Raw genomic sequence first — 17,616 nt, forward strand, 5'->3', positions numbered from 1 at the left:
CATCTGATCAAGCTCCTGAATGTGAAGTCAGAAAGCGATAACCCTCAAACCAATGTGGTCCACTGCCTATTTTATCAATAATGCTTTATTTACATAACCATATGCATTCATTTCCATGTGGCCTGTGGCCACTTTATCACTGCAGACAAAGCCGAGTTGCAGAGTCAGAAACCCTCCATCCTCCAGGCTGGAAACACTTACTGCCCGACTGCATAGAACAGTTTGCCAGTCCCTGCTCTAGATCTTGCTTGTGTCAGCAAATACAGGGATAAGGACACATAATAAATAACACAGTTGCCAGGCCTGAGGTCTTCGAACCTACCACTGTTGCCAAAAGAAACCAGGAGAAAGACTGATGGAGGGGACAGTTTTATAAAAATCCAGACTTGGGAAAAAATGGGATGGAGACTACATGTCCCTTTCCCTGCCCCCCCCAATTCTTCTCTCATAACTTACATCCTGACCAATTTCTCCTGCCTCTCAGTCCCTGCCACTTCCCTTCTTTCCCAGATCCACTCCTCCTGTTACCCTTCAAAAAAAAAAAAAGCAGGCCTCCCAGGCATCTCAACTGAATAGGGCATAAGTTACAATGAGACTGGGCACAAACCCTCATATCAAGGCTAGATGAGGCAACACGGAAGGAGGAAAAGCATCCCAAGTATAGACAAAAGCATCAGACAGCCTCCACTCCCACTGTTAGGAGCCCCACAGGAACACCAAAGTATACAAATATAACATATGTGCAGAGGCCCTAACTCAGATCCATACAGGGTCTGTGATTGTTGCTTCAATCTCTGTGAGCCCCTATGAGCCCCGATTTGTTGATTCTGTGGTTCATGCTCTTGTATCCTCAACCCCTCTGCTTCCCTGGGAAGGGGAAGTAGCATAGATTTCCCATATTTCAAAGGTATGGGGCTTAGGGGTATTATGGGACATAGGTCTTTGTTCTCTCATGGATTTTCCATTAAGAACTGAGGCTTGCTCTAACTTTTCTTAGAAAAGTATATGTGTGTGTTTTCAGGGCTGACACCTGGTATCGTATATCCAATCAGTGTGCACTTCCTCAAGGAAGACTATTTCTCCTGCTCACAGCATTCTTTAGTTGCCTGTAGCTCTTTGTCTAGGGTTGTGATCTCATGAGCTTTACACGTTAGCGTGTCTACTGGTGTCATCGTTGTTCAGGTCCTGTTAAGTCAACCATGATGGTTAGACTTCATGACACAGCTACTCCCTGCTCCTCTGCCCCTTACAATCTTTCTGCTTCCTCTTCTGCACTGCGCCCTGAGCCTGGCCTGCAGGGGAGGTAGATGTACTAGCTGGGAGCGAATGGTGGTTGGCTAGGTTTAGAGCTGTTTGTCACACTAAAGCGTGAGCACCACCACGCATCCTTAGTGTTATCGCGCCATATTGGTTGTTGATATGGTTCCCAGGCGTCATAGCTGGGTAGGATTGTTGCTTCTCTTCTTGGGGAGCTTGCATGGAGCCTTCTGGTACCATGAAAGCTAGTCCCCAGTGAGGAGGCATTCAGGTCAGATCCAGCTCGGATCCTCTGGGTCCTGTTTCTGAAATACATGTGTCTACAGCAATGGGGACTCACCTCCCACCTCTGCAGGTGGAAGACAACTGAACTCAACAGCAATAGCCTATAATCTTTTTGGAGTCTCTTGGATAACCCTGACCAAAAACTCCAAAGAGGGCTTCTCATTCTTGGTGTTGGGGTTTTTACTAGATGGTTTATGGCTCTCGGGTGAGCATTGTCAGCCCAGATAGAAAATTTTCATTTATGATTCCTTATGGCTTTTCCCTACAACCTTGCTGTTATTTTACTCTACTCCCTCCCCCTCCTCTCCTGTCCCTCCTTCTCCTCCTCCTTCTTCTCCCCCTCCTCTTCCTCCTGTATCTATATCTCTTCCACCTCCTAATTAGATCTCCACTGTTAGCCTGATCTCCCCCTTCAACTCACTTGTAGACTATTATTCTTCTCTATTGCTCCCCCTGCCTGACAATGGTCTCTTTTTATTTTCCTGGGTTCTGCAGGCACTCCAGGTTTGAAAACTCACATCTGAAGACTTAGAGCTAGGAGGGTGAGTTTCAGGATGTAGTTTTTATATAGGCAGGTCCTGAAGGGGAAGGAAGCAAGCAGAACAGCTTTCAAGACCGGGATTGCCTCTGAGGGTTTCTGTGTCTATGAGTTAATAAACTGGGCTTATTAAGTGGTTGAGGCATGAGGTGGGGTGGGTGGGGGGCTGGACATGAGCTGGGACTTACGGGCCTACCCATGAGGTATCTGTGCACCTCTGTATCCCTGGTCTCTGGACTAGGATTTTGGTTATACTGTCATGAATAGACTAGAAGAAGTGGAACTAGAATCCTCCAAGGAGAGCATGTGATTTCATCCTCCTGGGGACAAGCATGGGATCACAGGAGAGCTCAGTTTTACAAGCCCTAAACAGGAAAGCAGAAGAAGGATGAGGAGCCAGCCCAGAAATGAGGACCCCCAACACGTCAGCTTTTCTGGTCTCCAGCTAGTACAGACCAAGGGGACTGCTGGCGTTTAGCTAAGAACAAGAATTAAAGTCCTTGTCTCTAAACTCCTTACCAGTTTCCATCTCCTATTCATGTGTATGTGCAGTGTATGTGTGTTAGGACAGAGGGTTGGTAACACATATACACACATGTAAAGGCCCGAGGTTGACTGCCGGTCCATGTTGTTCATGTGTATGTGTAGTGTGTGTGTGTGTGTGTGTGTGTGTGTGTTTGTGCGTGTTAGGGCAGAGGGTTGGTAACACATATACATACATGTAAAGGCCAGAGGTTAACTGCCGGTCCATGTTGTTCATGTGTATGTGCAGTGTATGTGTGTTAGGGCAGAGGGTTGGTAACGTGTACACACGCATGTAAAGGCCCAAGGTTGACTGCAGGTCCATGTTGTGTTGTTTAATGGCTGAGGCTTCCAGCTCTTTTCCAGACAGACAGATTGCTCAGTTCCCAGGACTTCATACCTGTGATAAGCATGCTTTGTGTTTGTCTGGTCCCAACCCGAGGCCAGAGGCAAGCTAAGTCACTAGGACAACAGTTACCAGTTCTGACCTAGAAGAAAGGCTCCAGAGTCAGGGCCCACTTTCCTGGAGGGAAAGCCACTCTGCCTCCTGCCTTGAAACCACTGTCACTGTTTAAAGTAGGTCTGGGAAGGATTAGGTCTTGCGTCTAATTAACACCGCACGGAACATTTTCATCCTTTCCCCGATGGCATTCTGCTAGGGACACGACTTGTAGAGGAAATGTAAGCACCACCCAGCTGGGGGCTTTGGTAAAGGAGCTTGGAGTGTGGCAGAGCTGATGGACCGTTGACTCATGGGAGAAAACAGCTGGATATAGATATCAACCATTTCCGATAACAAAGTGCTTATGAAAAGCTAATAAGACACTCAAAGAAGCTGTAGATTAGAGAGCATGGGACATTAGGCAACGTGTTATGGCCTCTAATAGTGGCACTCGGTCTCAGAGGAAGAGGAAAGCTAAGGAAATTAGAGCAGAGGAGCAGAGAGCGCAGCGTTTTTTCTCACTCTGACATCTCGTTCCATTCATGCTTGACTCCGGGTCTTCCAGTGTTCTCTCCATCAGTTAGGTCCGATATCCTTTGTGAAGCCGGACTGCAGCAGAGGGCTGGACTCTCTGGTCTGGAAAAGAAGCCACAGTCTGGGAACTGAAGTGATGGCATTTGTAGTCTCTCCTTCTTGCTTCTCTGTCATTTCTGCCGTAAGCCTTTGTTCTTAACCGACTTAGTGCTAAAATGGCTCAGTACCTGCCTTGAATCAAGAACGCCTTGGAGCAGAGGTGGTGACAGCCATAATCTGTTCTCTCAGATGTGTCCCTTGACTTGCTAGTTCAAAAATGTGTACAGTCATTTGCACCTCAAAACTGAGGGTACTCACTAGTATCGTGCAAAGAGGGAAAGCATGGTAAAGGCAGATCTACATATAAGCTGAGTGCTTACCTTGCCATTGTGGAACCAGTAACCACCCATAGGTTCCTCTAGCCATGGGACTGCAACTTGAAAGACATTCTGTCTCCACCTACTGGGCAGCAGGGATTTCGCCGTCTGTCACATCCATAATTAGAATCACCTTCAGCTCCCCATGACCACTAGAAACATCATCCTTTCTGCTCTGTCTAAATGTCGATCTCTTTGAACTATTTGTCTTTGTATCCTCAAGTCATTCAAGTCAAAGGGTAGAAGGCTTGCTTGACCTTTGATTGTGGAAAGCCCTGGACTCTGGCCAGATTCTGCCATTACTGCTGTGCTTCTTGGATAAATGGCCTCTCCAACTTCCTCCCCGACAAAATGAAGATAATGTTTATCTTAAAAGATAGTGGTAAGAGCCAAATAGAGTGACCAAATTTGCCAGGATCTCTTAAGCACTTAGTCAGTGGCAATGAGCTCTGTTGTGGTCACTAAACTTCTTCTGTGTCTATGCCTCTTCCAGTGCCACCTGGGTGAAACTTTCTACCATTTCTTTCTTGTGTTGGTAAATCTCCAACTTTTTATTGTACCATCTGTTGAACTGCCTGTTGCTGCAATGCATTGTCTATATGAACTCCTCTAGATCTACTGCACCGCCTGTTGCTGCAATGCATTGTCTATACACACTCCTCTAGATCTACTGCACCGCCTGTTGCTGCAATGCGTTGTCTATATGAACTCCTCTGGATCTACTGCACTGCCTGTTGCTGCAATGCATTGTCTGTATGCACACCTCTAGATCTACTGCACCGCCTGTTGCTGCAATGCGTTGTCTATATGAACTCCTCTAGATCTACTGCACCGCCTGTTGCTGCAATGCATTGTCTATATGCACACCTCTAGATCTACTGCACCGCCTGTTGCAGCAATGCATTGTCTATACACACTCCTCTAGATCTACTGCACCGCCTGTTGCTGCAATGCATTGTCTATATGCACACCTCTAGATCTACTGCACTGCCCGTTGCTGCAATGCGTTGTCTATATGAACTCCTCTAGATCTACTGCACCGCCTGTTGCTGCAATGTGTTGTCTATATGCACACCTCTAGATCTATTGCAATGCCTATTGCTGCAGCCCGGGAGAAATGTACAATTTTGTGTGTGTGTGATTCTTTTTTTCTTTGTGTGTGTGGGTAACTTGATTGACTAGCTCTCAAGTGTGAACTCTAGCTCCGCAGATGACAGCCTCATGCTACATTGTCAAAAGGGTAGAGGCTATAACACACAGTGAATGGGGTGGGGTGAGGGGATTAGTTTGCTGAAAGAATATTTATTCCTAGAATCTAAACTATAAAAGAATCTCTGGAAAATTCTGGAATAAAAACAAGCATATTTAGATTCAAACAAAAGAGTAGTGGATTTGGGCCCTGGCCATTGTTCCCTGCCCCTGGGAATCTGAGGCTCTCCAGCTAAAGCAGTTTGCCAATGTGATGTAAGACCCGAAGTCTTAAACAGCCTGCTCCCCAAAGCTGTGTACCAAGGAAAGAGTCATCTAACCCTTGCTATCTCAGTCTTGAGGTCCCCAGCTCACAAGGTGCATTTGTTTACACAATGGTTCAGTTAGAACCACAAGGCACACTGAATAGCAACGTTGAATAGACCACCCCGCTGCTTTAAAAAAAAATCCCGTGCAAAGTTGTGATAGCACAGGAAACTGTTTTCAGGATCCTAGGGAATGTTCACAGCTTAGCCACAGTGACTACTGCTAGCCAGATTGTAAGAAAGGCAGAGTGCCCGGGGCCATCCGATCCTCCTGCAATGTAACACATCTGACGGCCGTGCAGTGATGTACCCGAGTTGTCAGTTATCACTGAAGAACAGCACATTTTCAAGAATGAAAAGGGACAGGACCACATTTTCTTCTTATACAGTATGTGTGGAGACTAGAAAATGCCTACAGCGCGTGTTCATCGTATCTGACGTGCAAGGATGGACTAGTTCTGACTTGCTAACTTAAAATGTATCAAGATAATGCAGAACGGACAGTGAGGTGCATGTTTGCCCACGTGACCTCCACCGCAGCAACATGCCGAGCCTTCCTGACTGCTCAGCAAGCTCCATCTTTGTCCCACCTTATCCCTCCTGCCCGGTTATCAGGATGCCCATAGCCATCACCATTCAATGGTTCTGCTGGATGGTGTGAAGATGCGTGTTGGTGAGGCTTTCTTCTCTGTCGCCTGTGCCAGGCTTTGTTTGTTCACTGTTCGTCCACACTCTGGGTGTCAATCATTTGCTTCGTGGCTTCATGGCTCTACTGTGTGAGCACACCATGGTGTATCTGCCTTTCTATACGGACACTGGAGATTTTTCCAGTTTTTAGTTATTACAAGCAGTATACAGTAAACATTCTTGTACATATTAATATGGTATAAGGAAGAGGAGCAAGGGAGGATAGAGAAGACACAGTGCACATGGAAGGAGGGGACACGCACACACACACACACACACACACACACACACGCACACAAGGCTTCTGGACTACCAGGTGGCACCCTTTATTTAGCTGTGATTTGTGCTGCCAGTTTTCTCAAGCCACTGGAAAAGGATGTGCTTAACTCATGAACAGAGTTTGTAAATCCAAATTAATTACACCCGCCCAGTTCAGACGGTGCGGTCTGCTTCTGTTTTATTAATATTTGACATTTTAAGAGTAAATTAACTCTGGCACTAAAACTTGGCTGAGCCAAATATTGGGTGGAATTAAAGGTAAAAGGAGTCGGACAATATTTATAGCCTTAAATTCCATTAAGAAATTCCATTTAAAACATCAGCTTCACGGAAGAGCATTAAACAGTTGGGACTTAATAAATTCTACCATTGGGCGAATAGAGTGTTAGGAACCAAGGTTTGGAGAGCCTAGTTAATTAACAGTAATTTAGAAAAACGTATTAAGAAACTGGCTTGCTGTGGTCCTACAAAGGTGCTATTCAAAGCAGATGATGAAAATAGACTTTGATTTGAACTAAGAATATTATTCTGCTGAATAACTGGGGTTTATTGCTCCAACACCTGATTAAAAACCACACCTTGATGTCCCAGATCCCTGTCGTTGTTTTTATGCCTTTTGTCTTCTGCCGTTGTGAAGCATGGTTTGTTCACGTGACTAAGGAACGGTCTGAGGATGCCTTCACTGTAATTTCCAGCTTCCCATCTGGAAACAGGAAGTTTCTCTGTTTAGAAGGGACCTTGGAGCTGCAACCTTCCCAGACAGACACAAAGTCCCTGAGTCTAATGGGAACGCATCTCCCAGAAGCTGCCTGCCGGTTGCTCTGATGTGCTGTTCCATGTTCCTTTTCAGTTGTCCCAGGGGTCTCCAGAGCCGATTGAGCCAAACTTTTTTACATCGGATTACTACTTACTGCGTCATTCCCTGGCAGCAAACAACTGGTCCCAAAGTGACCCCACAGGTAAGAGGGGTCTGGCTTTCACAAAAAGCAACAGCAGAGAGAACCACTTTGTGCCTACGTCCTAAAACACCACACATACACAGACAGTAGGGAATTGGTCTTCTAGGACACTGCGGTTGGGGGTAAAATGACACAGTGCATAAGGATTCCTAGAGCTCCTGCCCTAGCACAGGCAATGCCTTCTTTGCATTATAATTGACATTATAAACAGCAGGATCTCTGTGTGTGAACTGTATTTTCCTTTTATTTTTTATTTTTTTGGTTGCCTCTTGAAGTCAAATGTCTGAGAGCATTTAGGAAGATAAAAAGCAGAAATGGAAGACTTAATTATTCAAAATGGAGGCAGCTTGAGACATACCCAAAGAATCCACATTAGGCAACCAGAATTTTTTTTTTCATTTTAGAATAATTCCACATAGGGATGCTGGGTAGTGTGAGGTAACAGACACAGAGTCTGGAAACGTGGACTTCAGATTCAGATCTCAGCTCAGTCATTTAGTCATTTAGATCGTAGACTCAAGTTCAGTGTTTCCTGTAAGATGGAAGTAAATATAAGAATAAGACTATAAAATGTGAACACGGCAAACACTGTATAGTATTTTTATAGTCAATGTGACGTAACGAGAGCCAGGCCTTTGGAGGGACTCAGCATGACCTTGTGATGTTTGAACCCTGGGGAGCAGCATCCCAATTCTTCCAAGATCTCAGAATTCCCCATCAGCTGCAGTGATGGTCCTGGACACAGTAGCCAGAAGCGAGACTTTCACAGATCAATATTTCATAGCTCGCAGAAGTGTTGCCTAAGAAATCATTCTTGCTTGTTGTCAAACTTTGTGAGTGTGTATTCCTGTGATAAATCAAATCCCAGATGGGTACGGTGTCATTGAAACAGAAGCCTGAGAAATTCCCAAGCTCAAGATAACAAAATGTCTGAAGTCATTTGTTTTTAGCAGCTGCTCCCAGGTTGGGCCAGTTTTGCCTGCTGCTCAAACTTCTCATCAAAGCAACCGAGCTGAAGCTAACTCTGTAGTTTCTCAAAAGCCCAAGACTGGAACTAACTATTCCTAGGTCTGCCTGACCCCAGAGCTGAGGCTTAGCCCCATTCACAGGAGGCTTAGCAAAACCAGACACCAGAACCTGCTGGCACCATGGGCAGGACCTTTAAACAAGGCTTTAAAATGAGCCAGGACTCTGCCTTCATGTCTCCCTTCAACTTCAACCAAGCTAATAACTCCTTCTCTTGCCTGTCTCCAGTGGGGCCTCCTGATAGGTCAATGCAGCCTGACTAGGGGGATCTGACTATTGGTTTTGGCATTTCGCCAGTGGGTTGAGGAGCTCTGTATCTGGAATCACTGTTCACCTTAACAGACATACCATTACCTTACTTGGTTGGTTTACAGTAAGTCTTGTTCCTATGTCTTTCTTTATTGCTTTGTAATGGCCTCACCCAGAGCAGCCAACCATGGAAGAAAAACAAGGCCAAGACATTTTGGAATTTATTTTTATTTTAAATTAAATTTATTTTAATTAGTGTGTGTGTGTGTGTGTGTGTGTGTGTGTGTGTGTGTGTGTGTGTGTGTGTAGGCCAGAGGACAACATTTAGGAGTCCAGGGAGGGATCATGCTAGATTATCAGGCTTGAGAGGCAAGTACATTTACCTGCTCTGCCATCTCTCTGGCTTTGGTATTTGCCTTTGAGTCTTTCTAGGTAAGAAGCTGGCCCTGTTTTCTGCCGTTTAAGTATTAATTGCCAGTAAGGTGTAATGAAGACGGTATGTCTGTAACTGCTGTGTTTCAGGTCCGCCCAGCAGCCTGGAGCTGGAAGAGGGATTCACGTACGAGCAGATGCAGGTAAGTGTTTCTGCAGCCCGGGTGCTTTCACCTCTGTTGCTTTTAACTCCATATTAACCGGACTGTCTGTCAATTCCAGACTGTGATCGAAGAAGTCCTGGAGGAAAGTGGCTATTACAACTTTACAACTAACAGGTGAGAGTCAGGGTTGGCTTTCAAAAGTGAAGGATGAAGGGACATTCGCTCTGTTTTATCCATCCTTGATTCTGGAAAGCTTTATTTCTACAAGTTGATCTATGACACTTTTGTATTTGCGCTGAGTAGATATGGACATCAGGAGAATGTTCCTTTGCCGAGCTTCTGTGGAAACCTCATTCCCGTGTTCCTACAATGAAGCAAAAGGTTGCTGCCTTCTACCCACTGGCTGCTTATTAGGCAATGAGCACGAGTCAGTGGGAAACATTTCTGGGTTGATTGGTTCCTTGAGTTCAATATTTGCTTGGGTCATTCTAGAAGAGCAGGAAGTTCAGATATCCATTGTTCTCATAGCCAAGCACACCCTATTTTGGGTGACTTTAAGAGAAACTATTTAAAAACTATTTTAAAAACTATTTTTTTTTTCGAGGCAGGTATCTCTGTAACTTTGGAGCCTGTCCTGGAACTAGCTCTTATAGACCAGGCTGGCCTCGAACTCACAGAGATCAGCCTACCTCTGCTTCCCGAGTGCTGGGATTAAAGGCGTGCACCCACTACCACCTGGAATAACTATTTAATAAATTTAAATCTAGTTTAGAATTCTTGTAGTTTTACTGTTAGGCAAAGAGATACCGCAATAATTTGAACGTATTTAGTTTATTTGATAGGTGGTTCTAGAAAACACTGACAAAGATGATGAAGTTAGCAAGACTTCATTGTTAAGCAAGTTTCCATATTGAGTGAGTCTTGGGCCGTGACACCACATTCTGAGAAGCTTTGTCGACAGTGTGTCTCGCGTTCTTCCTCTCAAATGGAGGGAGCTGGAGTAGACCTCTTCCCGCTTTAGTCAGTCGCTGCTGGTGGCCTTTGTCAGGAAGTGCTCATTCCTGCTGTTTCCAGCCTTCCTGAGCAAACACCAGAGAATTCAATGGAAAAGAAAGCAGGTCCTGGCATTTGGGGATTGGCCAGCACTGTGGAGTACTGTGCATGATGGGCCATGGCTTTAGGTAACAGCAGCTGTCAGAGGTGTCCCTCTGTGTTCCCAAGCACCATTGTGTCGACATATCCACATACCCCAGATGCTCTGGGCTCCCTCCCCCTTCCCCCCAGGCTTCTCCTGGTGGAAGAACAGTTCTTTCCACAGCCAGGAAAGCTACTTTGTGATGGCTTTCTAAGTTGTTCCAGAAGTGTCCCTTAAGGACAGTGAGGAGTAGCCCTGAATGCAAGGACTCAAGACGGTCTCACTAAGGTCATTATGGAGAAATTCCTAGCTCCTTTTAGCTTGCTTCAGTCCCCTCTGTTCTCTTCTGCTCCCATTTCAGTGAGCCTTTCTTCTGAAACACACATGAGATTGTTCAACCGCTTGCTCTTTTGACTTGATAACATATTTCTAAAATATAACATTGCAAATTTAGAGGCTTGTGATAGGGGACTGACCGCAGAGCCAAAATGAGTACTCCGAATCTTGCAAGGATACATTGTTGATAGAAATCAGGGTCCTTACAGGTGCCCTCTGATACATTGTGGATAAAAATCAGGGTCCTTACAGGTGCCCTCTGATACATTCTGTATAGAAACCATAGTCCTTACAGGAGATCTCCTCCCACCATCCCAGGAAGATGTTTGTATTTCACTAAAGTGCTGAGCATACAAGCCTTCAGTGGGTAGTGTGTATTTCTCCGTTCAGCATCTTATTATTTCAGGTGTCCTTGCTTGAAGTAGTGGGCCTGAGGCTGTCATTCTGCGACTGCTGTCATTTTGTGTGTATTTCCTCAGAGGCTCTGGAGCAAGGGAAGTGAATAGCTTCATGTTCTTGGAGAAAACGGAACAGTGTATCAATGAAAAACTAGGTGTGCGAGTTTACAGAGGCTCATGATTGGCTTTATGGGTTATTTAATGGCACCTTACATTCTCATCTGTGCCTATCTGAGAATGGTAGACCTATACCAGATTACAGCTTAGTGGTTCAGTGATTGGCCAGAACTGTGTGTAAGTAAGGGAGAGTCTTCAATTCTAAGTGTGGGAAAGAGACAGCTCAGTGGGAGAGGGCTTGCCCTGCAGGTATGAGAATCCCCAAAACTCAAGTTAAAAATAAATAAATAAAACAGGCATGGGGGCTGGAGAGGTGGCTCAGTGATTAAGAGTATTGGCTGTTCTTCCAGAAAACTTGGGTTCAATTCCCAGTACCCAGACGGTGACTCCAACTGTCTGTAACTCTAGTCCCAGGGGATCTGACACCCTCCTCTGGCCTCTGAGAACACGAGGCAAGCAAGTAGTGCACAGACATACATGTAGGCAGAACACTGTCCATGTAAAATACCCTGTTTTACAAAATTTAGAGATAAAGGAGAACAGGGGTGGTGGTGCATGCTTGTAATCCTAGTGCCGACTTGTCCCTTAGGCTCACTGGCCACTCAGCGAGTTCCCGGTCAAGGAGACCCTGATTCAGAAGTTAAGGGATATGGTGTCCTGGGGAAAACAGTCACGGTGGACCTCTGGCTTCTCTATATCCCTCTCCATACATATACACAGAGAGACACACACAAATGAGAGATTATTGAAATAATAGTTATTGCATAATTCTCTACAATTGACAGGAAACCGAGATCATTTAAATTTGTGACATTTTGAGTGTGCTTCTGTGTGAGAGAGAGAAAGCAGGGATGTTTGCGAAGGGTCAGAGGACGACTTTCAGGAGTCAGTTCTCTCCCTTGACCATGTGGGTCTCAGGGCTTGAACTCAGATCGTCAGGCTTGTCAGCAAGCGCCTTTCCCTCTGAGCCAGCTCACCAACCCCTCTGAACATTTTACAGTATTTTGTCATGATAATGATAGTGGAATGTTTTGAGAGACATATATAGACACTGAAAAGCAATGCACATTGAATCCATTTGCATTGCTTTGCTTCTTCAGACTGATGAACATTTGATTCAGGTAGGTGAACACAGATATTCATGGGTGTCTTAGGGTTTCTATTGCTGTGAAGAGATGCTATGACCACTCTATAAAGGAAAACACAACTCTACAAAGGAAAACATTTAATTAGATGGTTCACAGTTTCAGAGAGTTTAGTCCGTTAATGTAACAGAAGAACATGGCGGTGTGCTGGCAGGCATGGAGCTAGAGAAGGAGCTGAGAGCAGAGAAGGAGCTACATCTTGATCTGCAGGCAATAGGAAGTGAATTGAACTAGGCATAGCTTGAGCATAGGAGACTTCAAAGCCCGCCCCCACACTTCTTCCAAAAAGGCTACACCTCCTCCAACAAAGCCAACACCTCCTCCAACAAAGCCACACCTCTTAATAGTGCCACTCCCTGTGAACTCATGGGGCCAATTACATTCAAACGACCACAGTGTGATACAGGTGAATGAGCAGAGACATTCATGTGATGCATGTACATGAGCATAGATGTTCATGTGATACTGGCGAGAGAATGTAGAAGTTCATATGGATAAGCTACCACATGGTGTTGATTTTCCCCCATGAAGAAACGCCGTACTCGTCAGCTGAGAAGAATCCCATCACCAAGTTTCAGCAAAAGGTCCGCGTTTTTTTAAAACTTCCTATTGCATTAATTAGTTTCTATTAATTGTGGTTTATTTATTATACCTGTTTCTTCAAGCCAGAGCTACTGAAATTTGTCAGTTGGACAGAAATGTTGATTCTATGGCTTCTCTTTCCACTTCTAGACCTTCTAGATCTCACTCTTATCCGTGGGGGACCACCAAGAATTACCCAACCAAAAGATAAGAGCCCTGCCCTGGAGCGGATGGAGTTTCCCAGTCAAGTTCAAGTTCTAGGCTTCAGCTGAGACTGCAAGATGCCCGGGACTGGCTGCTGCTAGGATGGCAGGAGTTGCTCTTATTCTCCGACAGGGGTGTGTGGTAGCCACAGTGCTGGGGCTCTGTGCCCTGTGTGCCTTGCATACACAGTGGCAGGCTAGCAGTGTGCTTCTGGGAGAAAACACGACAGAAGGGCTCCCAGGGGAGGGTTGGGTGGAGCACAGAACTTTCCTCAAGGTTAATCATAAAAACAACTTATATTTTTCAAAGGAACATTTTATACTCACAATTACTAAAAAAACTATGCTTAAAAGTATGTAGCCTTTCATGTACACAAAATAGTTTTAGATAAAAAAAATTACATGACCCTGTACAAAATAGTATGTATTCCGTCATGTTCCCCATTGTTAACCTTCCGAGCCATCCAGAATATGATAGTTTGTAAATGAAATGATTGATTGGTTCTCTCTGATCGGCTTGGATGTTAGAGGTTCCGAGGCGTGACACAGTGCAGACAGTATTTGTGACCTTGCACACATCTGGGCACGGCTATCATTGTAACTTTGCACACATCCGGGAGCATCTGTCATACTCTGATTGCAGCTAGGCTAGTAGAATCTACTGGTGTGTAACATGTGTGTGTGTGTGTGTGTGTGTGTGTGTGTGTGTGTGTGTATACACATACGTCCAGGGAAGGAGGGAGGTCTGATGAGTTGATCCTTTGATGCTGATCAAGCATGCAATGTTTTTAGAACACCGAAGAAGCCATAGACCACGTAAGATATGACAGCCCTTATTCTAGACCTTAGCAAATTACCTGTGTGTAAGACGGAAGTTTATTGTTTGGGAATCCCCCCAAAGTCATAAAATAAAATAGAAATTTCTTCTTTATCCATTGAGATGGTCCAAGGAAAGAGGAATCCGAATGCCAAATAGCATCCCGTCTCTAATGAGAGAGTTTTTCTAGGCCACTGGGTTCAAATCCTTCCTGTTAAGCTGGCTTCTGACAGCTCTAGTCTAGCACCAGCCCAGACTGTACATGTCCCCACTTCAGAAGCAATTCATTGCATGCAATTAGCAAGCTGGAAGATGAAATTACACGTTTAACTTCCCATTGATTTCTGCTATCTAAAATTGATGCGTTTTAGCATGATTGAATGGTACAATATGTTGGCAGTCATTGAGACACACTATAACCTTCTTGAATAGTATACAAATCACTTAATGTGAATTCATTCTATTTTTTAGAATTAGCATGTTTTACATTTGAATTAATCCCAATTCCCTTTGGTCATAGACTAACTAATGCCTTTCAGGGTTACTAATGAGTGTTTTCTTTCTTTAAGAAAAGAGAACAATTAAAGCACAGTGTCATTTTAAATATTAAATACAGTGATGAAAAATTTTAGTTTCAGCTCTCAAAACAATTCTGTCCGTATATGGATTTCACATGCAGAATCTAAATGCTGTGACTGATTCTCTGAAGCAAAGTTTTCTTTGTGTCTGCACAGTCATTCTGAAGATCACCTGATGTATGTCAGGAGGCCTAGAGGGGGTATGGACCTGCCTAGAATGTACCAAGCTGTGGGGTGAATGTTTAAATAGTCAAATTCTTTCTCAAATGGTCATAGATAGTAAATAAAAAGACTAGCACCCATTGCCTTGGTAAAGGAAGAAATGCTTAATTGAGGTAATTTTGGATGAGTACAGTCTACTGACAGAAAAGGAAAAGATACACAGTTTCTCCGTATCTCTTTTAGGTTGTGGGAATGGCCTTTACCACAAAACAAGCTGATAAGATTAGCAAAAAGAAGCCAGACATACCCCTGTCCCAACTGCTCAGGTCCACCTGGGCCATAGCGGGGTGGTCTTGCTAAGGTGCAGGCTGTGTGTGCGCCCCTCGAGTTCAATCACCCTTATCCTCCTTGTATAAGGAAGTCCTGGAATGAAGCCTTTCCCCAGCAGTGAAGTTGGCCTTTCCAAAGCGCTCTCTGTGCCTTCAGACGGGAACAAGAACCATCGTTTTGTCTTGATCAGTTACAGTGTCTTTAGGGCAAAGACTTGGCTACTTGATATTAACGCGCCTCATAATCTCTTCTAGATTGCATTTCCATCTTTTCTTTTTGCCTTGTATAATTTTTAACGATTTGTTGTACAATGAAATCCTGTGAATTGTTGAGTCCATCTCATTCTCAGTGACCGAATATGGTATGGGGTAGAATCTGAATTAATCTCCTGGTGGAACTTTCGATGTGCACATGCTCCGGCTCATTATGCTTTGACTGGCAGCTCCTTCTGCTTATCTTGAAACCACCATGCACTCCTGAAAAGAAAAAGGTCCTGTTCTCAGGAAACTGGCGGTAGCAAGTTTATGTCTTTGTCTTGGGGAAGACGTGCAGTCCCTAAGGGAGGAACACCTCAGGAGTAGGGAGGGACAGACAGACAGACACAGCTGGGGGAGGCATTTCAGAAAACACACAGCCACGAGTCCACTGGGGGTAGGGCTTTGTTACGAAGCTTATATAAGTTAAGGTCTTCCTACATAAGTGCCACCTGGAGCTCATTAAATGCAATGACTTTTGACACCCAGGGACAAATAGGGAGCTGGATGATGATGTCCAATTCCATGATATCACCACTTATTTTAAACTTAATTTTAAGATTTGTGAAGGCAATAATAGTGACTAGTCAATTCTATCAGTATTAATATGCGTAGACCATACACACACATACCCTTTATTGTCTCTCTTCCTTTCTGAAATTACATGAAACGAACATGCTAGATCCTTCAGAAATACCCACATCTTCTGTCCTTCCGAAGGCAGAAAAAATTGTTTTTAAGCAGCTTTGACTATTCACCTCTTGCTATTTGAAAATGTTGGTTTTCGGGAGTACCCATGTCACCTGCTGGTCAGGGCAAGGTCACCTGGGTGGGACAGCCTCTTAGCACCCAGAGCTTGCAGCAGTGTGTGCCAGCCGGAGGCTCCTACACTCTGACCTTAACCCCATGTGAGATTCTGTCTGAGCAGCAAATCTTTACGTTCAGGGCCTGGAGGTGATAGATATGCATTTGTTGTCTTATGGATGTCTTAATGCTCCTTTGGTACGGAGTCACAGCTTTGGGTAAACTGCTTTTAAAATCAACACGTGCCGCTAGCGCATGCCACTGTTGGATGCTGTTGTCATCCATGTTGTCCACGTGGATAGTACGTCGCGTGTGTCTCAAGGAAGCAACTTCACGGTGAAGACTCGGGTTAAGGTGCCAGCTGTAAACATAACATGCAAGTCACATGTCTCCGTGCCTGTTTGTACGCCGCTGGTGTAACTTTGAGGCATGTAAGAAGGACAGGAAAGATTTCGCAGCTTTGACGAGGTGACAGATGGATCCTGACAATGTGTGCATCCTCTGGGTCTTTGGACAGCAGTCACTTGCAAGAGTGAGGATGGTACACCCCGCAGTCCTCGCAGCCTCTTCCCTAGGGGAGATGGATGCCGCACTGGGCATCTGGGCAGTGCTCGGCTATGATGGTGAGATGATTACGTTCAGTCCGTGCTGCAGAAGTGGCTCGCCTTAGCTGAAAGCGGGCAGTTATTCTTCTGAAAGCCTGACACTCCCCTTTCTTCTCATCGTTATCCCACGAAGCCAGCTCTGCTCTGTATCCTGCTCCTGTGGCCAGAACTCAGAAAAGCACACACGAGCAATGCAGCTGCTCTATGAACCATTGAAGGTAGCTTCTCTGTTTCCCCTACATTATGGAAAGTCATACCTTGCTGCCATTTTGATGATCAGCAGGCAAGATAGCTGCTTGGAATCGATATGGTGGGGTCACTAGTGAATAGTAGTAAGTATTGGGGAAAGGTCAAGACAGAACTGTCCCACAAAACAGAGAAGTTTATACCAGAAATAATAACCCAAAGAAGGCAATGCCTACGGCCCTGTCACTGTTTAAACATTCAGTGAAGGCCCCCATGGAATAGCCCATTCTGCCACTTAGCTCTACACTGCAAGAGCCACTGAGGCATGGTTCTAGGAAAGACTAGGAGACACGTGAGCTTTAGCTAAATTCCCTGGCATGCTCACCTCCCACTTTAATGGATCTGAGCAGAGACCCCACATTTAGGGGAGCCTCATGTGACACACAGTGTTTGTGAGAACCCAGAAGTCCCGCCTTACAAAGATGACAGATCACCTAAGGAAGTCAGTCAGTTCCCAGGAGTTGGAGGGCACAGCGTTCCTAGGGTAGGGCATCACCCAGAAGGGTCTCACTGAGAAGCAGTTATCAGAGTGAAGCCTCGAGGTAGGTCTAGAGGCCCAGGTGATCCCTGCTGCTGGGTCTCCTGGGATAGCCGCTGTGCATGGTCACAGCAAGCTGGCCACCCAGATGTCAGCAGAGCCCCCCTTAAAGTCCTGTGACA

General features: G+C 45.1%; 1 protein-coding gene across 2 annotated transcripts in view; it reads left to right on the plus strand.

Annotated features, from left to right (window-relative positions):
• Nek10 (NIMA related kinase 10) overlaps window positions 1-15,378 on the plus strand; it is a 178,869-nt gene extending 163,491 nt beyond the window's left edge. The window contains exons 33-36 of one of the 2 annotated variants that reach the window (XM_075988619.1): window positions 7,325-7,433; window positions 9,231-9,283; window positions 9,363-9,418; window positions 13,108-15,378. In XM_075988619.1, coding sequence (XP_075844734.1) covers window positions 7,325-7,433; window positions 9,231-9,283; window positions 9,363-9,418; window positions 13,108-13,168 — 279 coding nt within the window. In that variant the 3' untranslated portion in view covers window positions 13,169-15,378. The remainder of the gene's footprint in view (window positions 1-7,324; window positions 7,434-9,230; window positions 9,284-9,362; window positions 9,419-13,107) is intronic. The other variant, XM_075988621.1, reaches the window with a different exon arrangement.
• The last annotated feature ends 2,238 nt before the right edge of the window (window positions 15,379-17,616 follow it).

This window comes from Microtus pennsylvanicus, chromosome 10, assembly GCF_037038515.1.
Source record: "Microtus pennsylvanicus isolate mMicPen1 chromosome 10, mMicPen1.hap1, whole genome shotgun sequence".
NCBI lineage: Eukaryota > Metazoa > Chordata > Mammalia > Rodentia > Cricetidae > Microtus > Microtus pennsylvanicus.